General features: G+C 40.3%; 1 protein-coding gene across 1 annotated transcript in view; it reads right to left on the reverse strand.

Moving 5' to 3' along the window:
- The window catches only part of DCHS2 (dachsous cadherin-related 2), a 349,085-nt gene that overhangs the window by 164,345 nt on the left and 170,354 nt on the right, over positions 1-14,386 (reverse strand). The window contains exon 3 of the mRNA XM_018061397.1: positions 11,181-11,412. Within this exon, the coding sequence (XP_017916886.1) occupies positions 11,181-11,412 (232 nt within the window). The remainder of the gene's footprint in view (positions 1-11,180; positions 11,413-14,386) is intronic.

A 14,386-nucleotide genomic window follows, 5' to 3' on the forward strand; every position in this document is an offset into this window, starting at 1 on the left:
GGAATGCAGCTAAAGATAAAATTCCTTCTTCCTGGGGGTATATCAGTCTTCTCTTTGAAGGCCTTCAACTGATAAGATGAGGCCCACTCATATTATGGAACATTTTTTGCTTTACCCAAATATTACTTAGTTAAGTGTGAATCACATCTTAAAAACTCCTTCACAGCAATATCTAGACTGGTGTTTGATAAAAAACTAGGTACCATAGCCTAGTCAAGTTGACACATTAAATTAATTATCACAAGCATAAAATAAGGCCAGGACAGATAGACAATTTACCTCTTAGAAATCATCACTAAAAGAATTACTAAAGGGAACACTGTTTTGATACTAAATACACTGACCACCTCCTCCCTGAAAGCAACTGCTGCTAGAAATATAAAAATATATCAAATATATTCTTTTAAATACAACAAAAAATTGGCACTAAAATATTAAGTGATGCACCTAGAGTGCATACAGCATGAATTCAGCTTTGACCTTCAGAGTATTTGCCAAATCCTAGTGTCCTTGAATTTTTATTTTAATGACTTCGTGGAACTCAGGAGGCAGAAGACAAGACCAGGGCCTTTGGGGATGAGGGCAGTGTTGAGAGGGAGTGTTCCACAGGAGTTCCTCCAATAAAATTAGATCCACAAAGCTTTCAATGTAAGAGGAAGCTAGAAATAAATCCCTGCCTGCCAAGTGAAAATTAGCGACTTGAAACCTGGTGTTCTAAACAGAGGAGTAAAAATGTCCTTTGAGAATTCATAAACATAAGTAGTAGTAGTTTTTAGCCTGAATTCACAATAAAGGATGATATGAAAAATTTCAAGTCAAGAATTTAGTTGAAAACAATATAGATTTTTCCTTCCCTAGGGTGCTTAGCCTCTTGAGAAACCTGTATGCTGGTCAGGAAGCACCAGTTCAAACTGGACATGGAACAACAGACTGGTTCCAAATAGGAAAAGGAGTATGTCAAGGCTATATATTGTCACCCTGCTTATTTAACTTCTATGCAGAGTACATCATGAGAAACGCTGGGCTGGAGGAAGCACAAGCTGGAATCAAGATTGCCGGGAGAAATATCAATAACCTCAGATATGCAAATGATACCATCCTTATGGAAGAAAATGAAGCAGAACTAAAGAGCCTCTTGAAAGTGAAAGTGGAGAGTGAAAAAGTTGGCTTAAAGCTCAACATTCAGAAAACAAAGATCATGGCATCCGGTCCCATCACTTCACAGCAAATAGATGGGGAAACAGTGGAAACAGTGGCTGGCTTTATTTTGGGAGGCTCCAAAATCACTGCAGATGGTGACTGCAGCCATGAAATTAAAAGACACTTACTCCTTGGAAGGAAAGTTAAGACCAACCTAGACAGTATATTAAAAAGCAGACACATTATTTTGCCAGCAAAGGTCTGTCTAGTCAAGGCTATGGTTCTTCCAGTAGTCATGCATGGATGTGAGAGTTGGACTATAAAGATAGCTGAGCACCAAAGAATTGATGCTTTTGAACTGTGGTGTTGAAAAAGACTCTTGAGAGTCCCTTGGACTGCAAGGAGATCCAACCAGTCCATCCTAAAGGAGATCAGTCCTGGGTGTTTATTGAAAGGAAGGACTGATGTTGAAGCTGAAACTCCAATACTTTGGCCACCTGATATGAAGAACTGACTCATTTGAAAAGACCCTAATGCTGGGAAAATTGAGGGCAGAAGGAGAAGGGGACAACAAAAGATGAGATGGTTGGATGGCATCACCGACTCAATGGACATGGGTTTGGGTAGGCTTCAGGAGTTGGTGATGGACAGGGATGCCTGGCGTGCTGCGGTTCATGGGGTAACAAAGAGTCGGACATGACTGAGTGACTGAACTGAACTGAACTGAGGGTGCTTAGGCAAGGGAAACACAAATACTCTTCAGAGGAACCCAACTTCATCCCTGGGATTAAAAGAATTCTCTCAGACAAAGATTCAAGCCCACAATAGAAAATCACATATCACATGAGGAAATATGTTAATATGAGTTAGACTCATTACTAACAGCAGATTTTGACTGGGAAAGACTTCAAAATGGACAAAATGCTCTAAAAAAGAGAGAAATTACTCAACAATATGTTGTTTATAAGAAACACAACTGAAACCAAAAGCTACAGGCAGGATGTGAGTAAAAGATAGATGACTATATGTTGCCTCCACCCTCATGCCCCTTGCCTTTTACAGTGTATCTTATCTATGCCAGCCCCTTGCTCTTGGACCAGAGCCCCTAGCTCTGGTTATGCTATAATCTTATTTTTGCCTTTCCTAACAATTTCGTGAATTTGATCCACAGTCCTTCCTACTGCTTAGAGTTCAAAGCATTTCTCTGTCTTCGTACTAGGCTCTTCTTATAGTCTCTGAGAGATCTCAAAGGGTGTCCTGGGCCACCTGCATCAAAATCATCTAGATTACTTGTTTAAAAAAATTTTTTTTCAGGCTCTTACCTAGATATCCTGATGTCTAGAAAGATTATTAAAATTAAAAGACTCTTGCTCCTTGCAAAGAAAGCCTGGACAGCAAAGAGATGAAACCAGTCAGTCTTAAAGGAAATCAACCCTGAATATTCATTGAAGGACTGATGCTGAAGCTGAAGCTCCAATACTTTGGCCACCTGATGCGAAGAGCTGGCTCATTGGAAAAGTCTGAGACACTGGAAAAGACTGAAGGCAAAAGGAGAAGAGAGTATCAGGGGATTAGATGGTTAGATAGTATCACCAACTCAATGGACATGAATCAGAGTAAGCTCAGAGAGATAGTGAGGGACAGGGAAGCCTGGCACGCTACAGTCCATGGGCTTGCAGAGACATGACTCAATGCCTGAAAAACAGCAAAAAAGAAATATTACAGAAGTGGGAAAGGATGCTGGAATTGAATTTCTAAAGATCTCTACTGGTAATTCTCATGTGTTCTAAAGTTTGAAGACCACAGCTATATATTATTTCCATCAAAATATTCATATGTTTCATGACTTCAAGAGTTACTTTGCTATAGTATCTCCCCATGTCCTCTCACCCGAATTAAGCTCTATACCTCTTTCTAGGGGGCATTTCCTCTGGGGTATTTGTCAATTTGACATCAGTTGGATCATCTATCATTCAGTTAAAATTAAAGAATTGTACATGACTTATCTTCTTTCATCAATAAATCAAATTAATCATCATCTCTATATCATTTTCCTCTTAAAATATTCTCAGATTAGTTCCTTTCTATTTTTATTACTATCTCCTCAGTACAAGTTTTATTATGCTATCCCTGGATAATAATAGTAACATTATTATTACATATTTTCTGTTAATTAATATATATATTCCCTGTTCAAATTTTCTAGTCTTTTAATCCAACCAACACACTACTCCCAGGGAAATTTTTCTTAAATATCATCATGACACACTGATGCTCAAAACCCTTATCTTGTGTATTTCCTATATTTAAACTTTGTCATGATTTAAAATTCCTTCATTAAACCACACCCACCTAGTGTAGCTCTGGATCATCATGTAGCCCATCTCTCCACCCCAGACGCCATCATCTTGAGTTGTCATAAATATATGTAACAAGTATGATAGAAAAGCACAATTTATGGTATTCAGTTTTCACATAGGGTCAAGAGAAGAAAAGGTAGCCATACAAAATAAATTAAAACAGGAAAGAATAAAGGTATTCAACCATAGAGTGCCTTTATTCTTTTCTATTTTAATTTATTTTGTATGGCTACCTTTTCTTCTCTTGACCCTATGTGAAAATTCAGGAAGCTCCTGCCACTTGCATAATCACTAGCAACCAATTAAAATTCTTTTTGTTACATTAAGTCACAGAAGAGTCTTAGTTTAATAGAGTATGAATGTCCATGGAATAATCAAAACTCTAAGGCTGAGTTCAGGTGGGGAAAAGAATCTGACAAAGAATGGATGTATGTGTAACGGCATTACTTTGCTGGACTCCTGAAACTAACACAACACTGTAAATCAACTATGTAGCTTCCCTGTTGGCTCAGTGGTAAAGAATTTGCCTGTCAAAGCAGGAGACACGGGTTCAATCCCTGGGTCGAGGAAATCCCCTGGAGAAGGGAATGGCTACACGCTCCAGTACACTTGACTGGAAAATGCCACAGACAGAGGAGCCTGGCTGACTACAGTCCATAGGGCCGCGAAAGAGTCGGGCGTGACAGCGACGAAACAACATGATTGAGCTGGGAAAGTGAAAGTCTTAGTTGCTCAGTCCTGTCCGACTCTTTGCAGCCCCATGGATTGTAGCCCTCCAGGCCCCTCGTCCATGGAATTCTCCAGGCAAGAATACTGGAGTGGGTTGCCATTCCCTTCTCAGGGGATCTTCCTGACTCAGGGATTGAACTGAGGTCTCCCACATTGCAGGCAAATTCTTTACCATCTGAGCCACCAGGGATTATCAACTATACTCTACCAAAATTAAAGATAAATAAACAGCTGTAATTTAAGGGGAAAAAAAAGCTTAGGTAAGACATGTGCTACAGGTCAGAAGTTGTTAGCTTCTTTCTTTCCTCACCTCACTCTCCTCCTCTTCCTCATCTTGCTAATGTGAGTTTCTGAACCATCTAGGAGCATCTGGGGCAAAGGAGGGGATAGGAGAGCAGCAGAAGCATCCTCGGTGGACAGCTGCCAGCTGACGTTGGAGCGTCAGTGCTCTCCCGCCCGGGCAGCTGTTTAGAAACCACTTTCCAAAAAAAAAAAAAAAAAAAAGAAACCACTTTCCATCACTAGAGCTTTCCTGGCTTTTGCAGGGAACATGAGGCTGCCATAATAGACACGACCATGTCCCTCTTCAGATGCACCGCTTCCTCATCTCCTGCAAAGCGGGCACGGCTCAGACCCCGAGCCCTGGCCTCTGCAGGCAGGACTGAACCCCACCCCAGCTGTCTCCACCACAGAGCCCATGCCCAGTAGACGCCAGTCAGCACTCAGCTCCACAGACAAATGTTGCAGGAGTCCCTCCTTTATCCCTCTGTCTATCTTTCCTGCTCTAGATTGTTCAGGTGAGAGACACCCTTGATTGTATTTGAACATATCTTTCATTTTTTTTTAACATTTTTTTTTAAATTTTATCTTTTAAAATACGCTAAACCAGAGGGTAGCCAACAATCCCAGGAAAAGCAGGAGAAAGGGAGGTAATTGTTAGCACACATCCAGACCAGGCCATAGAAAAACAGCGAGAACAGCCTTCAGGCGTTTCCCTCCTGACGGGCAGCAGAGCAATGCAGGGCGCAGTGAGTCAGCAGGCCTCCACGGCTTTGTTCTACTGGCAAGGACGTTGTTATGAAGGAGAAGGCCCATCAGGTCATTTTAATCTGGTACCACTAACTATTAACATTACCACATTCCCTTTAAAAGTCAGTGCTATTTGTAGTTCCCCAGACTGATCTGACTCTCTCCACAGTGTGCCTGAGTACAGAAAGCAGGCTGCGCACGAAGCCTCAAGAACCCCACTCCTGTGACAGTCACGCTTTCTCACTCTAACCTGATAATGGGCATTCAGTTTGATGCACAACAGAAAGAACTTGCCTAACACAAGCCTGAAGATAAAATAACTTAACCGTGGACTACCATCTGTTAAAAACTAAGATGCCAGATAGCTGAGCTTCTTTTGGTCAAACACTACCCTACTGTGTGTGGCTGCACTCACAATATGTGACATTCGGGATAAAATTATTAAGTCTCTGATCTTCTACATGTGTTTTTCTTTCTACATTTCCACATATGTTTCGATAGATTTCTGTACTGTGGTATGCACCATCTATTTCGTTTCCAGTATTAAACTTTAAAAATTAATGTACTTCCATACCATGATTTTTTACATTTATTTATTGAGATATAATTGATCATACACTATTGTATTAGCTTTAGATGTACAAATTAGTGCTTTGAGATATATATATATATATATGCATTGTGAGGATGATTATCAGCAACCATCACATACATATTTACATTAATAAACTTTTTCTTGTGATAAGAACTTTTATGATCTACTCTCTTAGCAACTGTCAAATACACAATATAATATTGTTAACTACAGTCACCATGCTGTACATTACATCCCCAGAGTTTATTTATCTTATAAATTTAAGTTTGTACCTTTGGACCCCTTTCACCTGCCCAACCCCTCCCTTCTCTGGCACCCACCAATATCATCCCTGTGTATTGTGAGGACTATTATTGTCAGTTCAATTGGACTACAAACTTTTTTGTGGCAACAATTCCATCTCATTCTTTCTTTTTTATTTGACAGCCACATACTTTGTACCATCTACATCCCAGAACAGAGCTAGTAACCAGAAAGGGAGCCAGGAACAGAACAGACAGTGTCGGTGGGGCACAGACAATCAAATATTCCAAAACATGTAATTATAATATAAAGAGAAGCTGTTCTAGAATATGAACTGGGTGCCTGTTTTAATGTGCTTGGGGAAGGGATCGTCAGAAAATGCATCCATGGAAAGGGGACCTATAACTTGAGCTCTGAAGGATGAGTTGGGCCATTAGCTGGGTGAGGATGTGTGTGGGAACAGAAGAGAGAGAGCCGTCCAGTGTTCTGGGCAGAAGGGAAGACATGTGATGCGCCCAAGAAGGAATCACATAAGCTCAGAGAAAGGAGGTGAAGGGGCAAGAAGGAGGAGGAGGAGGAGGAAGAGAAAAAAATGGTAGCTGGTGTAAAGAATGAGCACCAAGACTAAGGAGAATTATTAGAGCTGAGGCCACAGGGAAAGCAGGGCAGGTCATGAAGAGCCTGGGAGACCATAACATAACTGGCTGCTTTTGGCTGTTTAACTCTCTCGGTTGCCCTTTTAATTACCTGTCCTTCCGCAGTGTTAAATTTGGATTTTGTGTGCATCGCTACTAAACCCGGAACAGACAATAGGTGAAGCAATGTGAGCTTTTGTTGTCAGATCTATGAGACTGAGCAGGAATTTTTGTCTGTCCTGTTCACTGATGTATTCCAAACACTGAGAATTGTGCTTGGTTCATAGTAGGCATTGAAATAATATCTGTGGAAACGATGGACTTGCTTCCATTTTCTGTCTTTCTTTTCAGAACTTTTGACTTTTTCTTGCATCATTAGCATACAAAGAGAGAAATCACAGAAATGTAACAATAGGTAGTCCTAGCAAAAGAAATACTTGGGCAACAATAAAAGACTCACACAAATGCTTGAAATCTGCCACCTTAAAATAATCTGAATTATAAGTAATGCTTGTTGCAGAGTAAAATCACTAAATAAATAGAATCAACACAAAAACTAAAAATTGTTCTTTTTACATTATTAAAAAGACTACTTCGGACAATGTAGAAAAAAAAATTGACCAATAGTTCATAAAATGGGATTAAAAATACATGAAAAAGGCTATCAATAAGTAAGTTTGTTGTGTTCCCTCCTTTTAAAACTCAGAACAGTGTGGTCTGCCTTGTACCCACATCAAAGGAAACCCCTAACTAAGAATACGAGAAGTGAAGGCTCAAGTCAATCGCTCTCTCCTGGTGTTGAGACACATTCTGCAAAAATGTCCTTTGAACCAACAATACACTTAGAAAACCAGAAACAGAACAGGGAGATAAACACCCAAGAGAAAACAACTAGGACATCGCCACACCACCTCTCCAAAACATTTTCCTTCCCAGCTAAACACAGTAAGTCCAAGAACTCTATTTCTAATGCATGAGTCCTGGTTATGGCACAAACAGATAGTGGAAAATCTCTTGTCTTCAGGAAAACTGGAGCCTATGTAAGCTTATAAAATAGTATATCTGATATAGGAAGCCTCAAAATGAAAGCACAAAGGAACCAGTGAGTAAATGAGTTAATGTTTCTAAGAGAGAATTTTAGAGTATTTCAGGAAGAAGTGACAATGTATAAATCAGCTATCAATTCTCAGTCTTCTCTACTATACAACCATGTACAACCACACGTATATGAGTGTATTTAGTTTATATAACTAGAAAAGAGCTGGCATAGTAATGCTGCAGAGGGAATCTGAGAGAGTTCTGAAGAAAAGTGGGGGTAGGCCCTGGGATCCTGTGCCATTCTGCAATGGGGAAAGGGGGTTTTAAATGAAGGTATGCTCTGTTATCAGTGGCACTGCTCTGAAATTTCTTAAGAGTCTGTAATAAGAATTTAAATCATTTTTCAATTATTCCTAATTCATTTATTCATTTACTCCATATATATTTACTGATAGGGGCAATTTCTTGAGACTGTGTATCTACTGGCAGGCTCTGTAGAGACAGGCCTTTAAAATGAAAGCAAGAAAGTCCAGCCTTTTACCGGTTCAACAAAGACACAAATCTAGGAGATGAAAGCCATATTCCAGTACAGCTCCTTGTTCCTTTCTTTGAGAACATCAGCATTTAAACCGGTTTTTATGGCAGGGCCTGGAGGCCTAACTATTATGTACAAAATAGAAAATGTGTGTAGTTGTAGTCAACCAACAGATGAACTGGAACTCAGCTGTCCAAATTGGAGACAACCTGTTCACTAGGCAACTTCTTTCCACAATTAGTCATAACGCTGTTCATTCTCTTCTAAAGGTTACAGGAGAGCATTAGCAGGTCCCATGAATTTCTCATGAGTTGTAATTAGGTGCAACCGCACTCTCAGCCTTGTCAGACTGAGAATGTCTTCACCCTAAATTCACCAGCAGCGAAATGCCAACAATAATATCCCAAGGCCCCTTCCATTACAAAGTTGGTTTTTGCTTTAAAAAATACCAAGATATTCTTCTAGATAGTAACCACTTAAAGCGTTCTCCCTGATTAACGATGGCATTTGTTTAATGCCCGTGCCAGGAACGGAAGCCTGTGGCTGTCAAAGCCAGCACAACAGAAATATCTCCTAAAAACACAATACGGTACAGATAATTCTTCAAGACTGTCCAGGGAAACTAGAGGATGAGTGCGTTGATGTCTTTTAAAACAATCTGCTAAATGCTTTTAGATCATGTGCCCTGATTACTGGCTGACCTATATATTTTTGGCAATGTTAGTGCCCTGGAGGGCCTGACAATTTGACAAGTAGTTAAGGTCCTCAGTTCAGATGGATTTTGAAAAAGTCAAGATAAGCAGAGACTAATTTCCTAAAAAAGTATTTTTGTCTGACCTTTGAAATGCTAAAAGGACCATGTCAGTGGATTATCTTGAGCAAGGAAAGTTTTGTCTTATAAAGACTGTCATTGTAAACAACTAATCCCCTGGTCAGTCATACACACTAGAAATACACTTTCCAGGAAAGATGCAATAACTCTTTAGCTAATGGAGCTAGTTAAGAGGGCAAACTAACTTATTACATCAGGTTCCCTGTCTCAGTTATTATTTGTTGCTAATGAATACAGTCATTACAAAGGATGGTGTAAAGATCCAGTATGACAATGTGCACAAAAGCCCAGTGTAGCACCTCACATCAGTATTAGCATCACAACAGAAACACATCTCACCCATGCTCAGAGAAGGTGTTTCAAGAAAAAATAAAATCTTGAGATCTCTGCACCCCCACATGTTCTGACGCACTATTCACAGTCACCAAGTTGTAGACAAAACTTAATGTCTATCAACAGATGGATGGATAAACAAGATGCGGCCTGTACATACAATGGGATATTACTCAGCCTTGAAAAAAAGAAGGAACTCCTGAAACACGGGAAAATATGGACAAACCTGGAGGACATAAAGTTAAGTGAAATAAGCCTTCCATAGGACAGTTATTACATATTTCACTCTATGAAATATCCAAAATAGTCAAGTTCATCAAATCAAAGAGTGGAAAGATGGTTGCCAGGGATCAGTGAATAGAGAGAAATGGAAGGTTCTAATGAAGGAGCGTAAAGTTTCAATAAAACAAGATGAGTAAACCCTAGAGATCTCCTATGTAACATTGTACCTCTGGTCAATGATAATGTTGTTATTCAGTCTCTAAGTCATGTCTGACTCTTTGTGACCCCATGGACTGTAGCTTGCCAGGCTCCTCTGTCCATGAGATTTCCTAGGCAATAAAACTGGAGTGGGTTACCATTTCCTTCTCCGGGGGATCTTCCTAGATCTTGTATGGAACCCACATCTCCTGCACAGGCAGGCAGGTTTTTTTTTACCACTGAACCACCAGGGAGGCCGAATGATAATGTACTGTACACTGAAAACTGTGTGAAAGGAAAGATCTCAGGTTAAGTGAAAATAAAAATTTGTTAAAGAAGAAATGCAAAAGCCTTTTTTGAAGGCTCATTATTAGGACCAGAATATCTGCAATATCTCCATAGGATTATAATATAACATTATACACTTAAAATTTTATATTTTCTTATAACCAAACACTTCAAACATTTCTGTTAACAACAAACCAATAGGGAAAGGAGGCAACCTCTTAAATATTGATTACTTCTGAAAGGTTCAGTTTGCCCACTCGATTTCTTCAGCAGATACACAATTACCACATAAGAGACCTAATAGGAGCTTTAGGTATCATTTCAGAAACAATGAGACTAAGACCTGAAGAGATTAAGGGAATGCCAGGCATAGCACCAGAAGGGCATCTCTTTGGATGTCACTGCAATGCTTTTTGCATGATTAGGATTACTTATACATTGAAAGGACGTAAGTTATTCTTAGATGATCATACAAATAGGGGACATTTGCAAAGTAAATACTACTAGCCAGTATCTTTTATAATTTACCACCTTTAATCCCTGGTGGCTCAGAGGTTACAGCATCTGCCCGGAACGCTGGAGACCCGGGTTCGATCCCTGGGTCAGGAAGATACCCTGGAGAAGGAAATGGCAACCCACTCCAGTACTCTTGCCTGGAGAATCCCATGGAGGGAGGAGCCTGGTCCATGGGGTTGCAAAGAGTCGGACACGACTGAGCGACTTCACTTCACTTCACTTCACTTCATGCCAATCCTCACAGAAACTTTGCAACATAGGAATTATTAGTACTCCTAAGGTAAGGAGACGAGGCCACTGAAGGTCATAAGACCAGGAAGAGGCAAAGCTGGGACTCAGATCCAGTCCTAGCCTAACAAATCCTGGCTCTTTTCAACATGCCTTCTGGAAGGTGACATGAGTCCTGCAACACCCCTGCCAAGGAAAAAATAATTTCAACTCATTTTCTGGTTCTTACGCAAAAGCTATTGATTCCAAGCTCACATACCTGTGGTGGAGTCGATGGTGAAAAAGGATGACAGGTCTCCAAGGACGAGCTCGTAGGTCACTGTCCCATACATCCCGGAATCCCTGTCTGTGGCAAGAACATTGATGACTTCGGTGCCCAGCTGCGCCTGGCCACTAAGGCTCGTCACATAGGTTAATGGGTTAAACACAGGTTCATTATCATTTACATCCTCCAGTTCCACACGAACAAAAGCTTGGGCACTGAGTCCACCCTGTTGGATGGATGAGAAGTGATTACAAATGGGTCTCACATGAACACTGGGATGCAGAATAAGTGAGAAGGATCCTAGAATAGACTTCTGAAACAACCAAAAGTATGTGTGTGTATGTAGTCATTTTACTTTTAACACACACACACATACACACACATATATATATGTGCATTTTACTTTTAAACTTGAGCTATGAGTTCATGTGAATAGCATGGTATCTGTACTCCAATACTGATTTCTTAAACCATTATATTACCACACATGTATTTAGCTATGGCTGAATCTCTTCACTGTTCACCTGAAACTATCACAACATTGTTAATTGGCTATACCTCAACACAGAAGAAAAAGTTTAAATAAATAAATAAAAGGAAAAAAAAAAAAACTTCTAGGAGGTAATAATTTCAGAGTAGAGGCCAAAGAGGTCTTACTTAAGATTTCCTTAAATTAGGAAATCTCTCCTGACACCCAAAGAGAGAAAAAAAATCACTTTCAATGCCCAGATAATCTTTAACTGCTAAGGAGAAGGGATAAGAGAGTACTGGAGGGAGGTGTAATTTCAAAATAGGTAACTGGGGGGAAAGCATCATTAAGAAGGTGCAATTTGAGTAAAGACAGGCCCATATGAGGGACCAGATCTGTTATTTGGAGGAAAAGCATAACAGAGATGAGAGCACATGCAAAGGCCCTGAGACAGGAGTGTGGGACATCCCGAGCCTGATCAGAATAGTAAGGAGACCAGTGGGTGATATCAAAGGGCGGGGAAAGGTCACGAGGGGTTCTGTGGGCCTCCGAGAGGACCATGTCTCTGACCCACCTGAAGGTTATAAGCAGAGGAGTAGCTTGATTTGCCCCTCAAGGGCAGCAAGGCTGGAAGGAGGGAGGGAATCTAGGTAGGAGCCAGAAGAATCATCAAGTCCAGCACAGCCGGTGACAGTGAAGCAGCTTTTCCTACAAACTTAGCACCAGGTTCAGTTTGAGATTTTAAATTTTCCACATATTAGAAAAGAAATCGAGTGCCTAAAATAGTGAGAGATGGATCCCATACTGGCTTTGTGTGTGTGCTTCCTTCATCTAAAAACAAGGGGCAGGAAGGAGCACAATAGAAGAAAATAATCCCTGCAATTTTTACTTTTCTAAAGGAAAACATATGTTCCTACTTCAAAGCACCATTTCCCATTTCTATCTGGTATACTTTGATACTTTCATCTTAGGCAAAAGTCCTTGGTAAGTCACAGCAGCCTGGGCTTTCTCCTTCACTTATCCTCTTCTCTCTCTCCTTTTCTGTCTCTGTCTCTCTCTCTCCCACTGTGGCAGGAGGCAGCGAGCAAAAAGGAAAATCAAAGGCAGTGAAGCAGCAGCTTTAGCACAAGACAAAGGGAGACTGCGGTAGTGGACTCTGGAGGGAGTATGTGCTGAGCATGAGGGAGGGCACAAGAGAGAGCTCATCATTTACTATTGTTTGAGATGAAGCTGACTGTGAATTCGGAACCGGTTCTCATGCTCTGAGGGCCCATGTACCCAACACTGCGGACTGAAAAAGAACAGAGAAAGAATAAAAAATAGTGATCTTGCATGTTCTAAGTTGAATAAAGTGCCAGGGCTGTGCCAGTTTTAAATGAATACAGTAGACACAATGAGAAAAAAATCAATTAACGTAACAGCATTTCAATAGAATAAAAAAAGAAAAGAAAGAAGCGAACAGTAGAAATAAAAATGATGTATGGCAAAAAACCATCACAATATTGTAAAGTAATTATTCTCCAGTTAAAAGACATTTTAAAAAATTAAAACAAAAACAGAAAAACAATGGCAGTCCCATCTAGTCTGTGTCCTTGACATTTAGACTGGTGCTGTGTCTTCAGCAAACTGAAGTAACCCATGGGTCCCAGGTGGAGTGGACTGAGGGGCTGTGGATGGGAAAGGCTGCACCCCATCTCACAAAGCCCTGCTGGTTCTTCGAGCTGGATTCTTTCCCAGTTTTGCTTTTCCTTTATTTTTCCTTCCCTTGTCCTTTTAAATTTCTCCTCAAGATCAAGAAATCATTTAGGTCTGGGATGGGGAGATGCTAAGAAAGCAGGTAGGAGAAGAAATGAAACAGTGGCAAACATGTGAAGAAATGAGGCTTACTCCACCTTAAGGCCTTCAAGAACAAAGATGTTCATTACTGGGCTGTCCATGAAGACTCCGAATCAGGCCATGCTACCCAAAACAAGCAAAATGTTAGATGGACAAATCAAAGCTTGTTGTTATAGATAAGTGAATCTTCTTGCAGCAACAGTATTACATATAGATCTCAGTTTTCTTTTTTATGAACCTAATTTTTATCTATTAAATGTGTCAACAGGGGACACTTTCCTGTCATAACAACCATTTGTGAATGAATGTTACGTGTGTTTTACATATATTTTCTCCTTCAACTGTTATAATCTCACTTTCTAAAGACCTTTATGGGGCCCTCCATTTTTACAATAAGGAAACCAAAGCACAAAGAGGCTAAGTGACTTGTCCAAAGTAAGTGAGACTATAAACAGCAGATCTGTAACTGGAATGGAGATTCATCTGTTCCCAAAGCCCCCAGGACTTGAGACTTTTAAAGTATTGCTATGATATAAATTCAACCTTTCATGAAGGAATGTTTAAAGACCATGTTACAGGCAATGCCAACCATGGGTTTTGTCTCAGAGGAAAAAGGAAAACAGAGCCCCTGTTTACAAAGAACTTAACATTTATGAGACAAATGCTGTACAGCTTGGTCTGTGGCACAGTAGAACAATCTGGAGCCAGAAGATCTGGATCTAATATCTGGCCCTGCCTGCCTCTGGGACCACAACTTCGACAACATAAGATGGCCCAACTTTGAGCTGCCTCTTCCACAAAGTGGGGCCACCTCCTCACCTTGCAGGCCTGTTGTTGCAAGAAGTGATATAATATGTGTGAAAGCATTTATTATGGCTAACCATCATCAATTAGA

The sequence above is a fragment of the Capra hircus genome, chromosome 17, assembly GCF_001704415.2.
Source record: "Capra hircus breed San Clemente chromosome 17, ASM170441v1, whole genome shotgun sequence".
NCBI lineage: Eukaryota > Metazoa > Chordata > Mammalia > Artiodactyla > Bovidae > Capra > Capra hircus.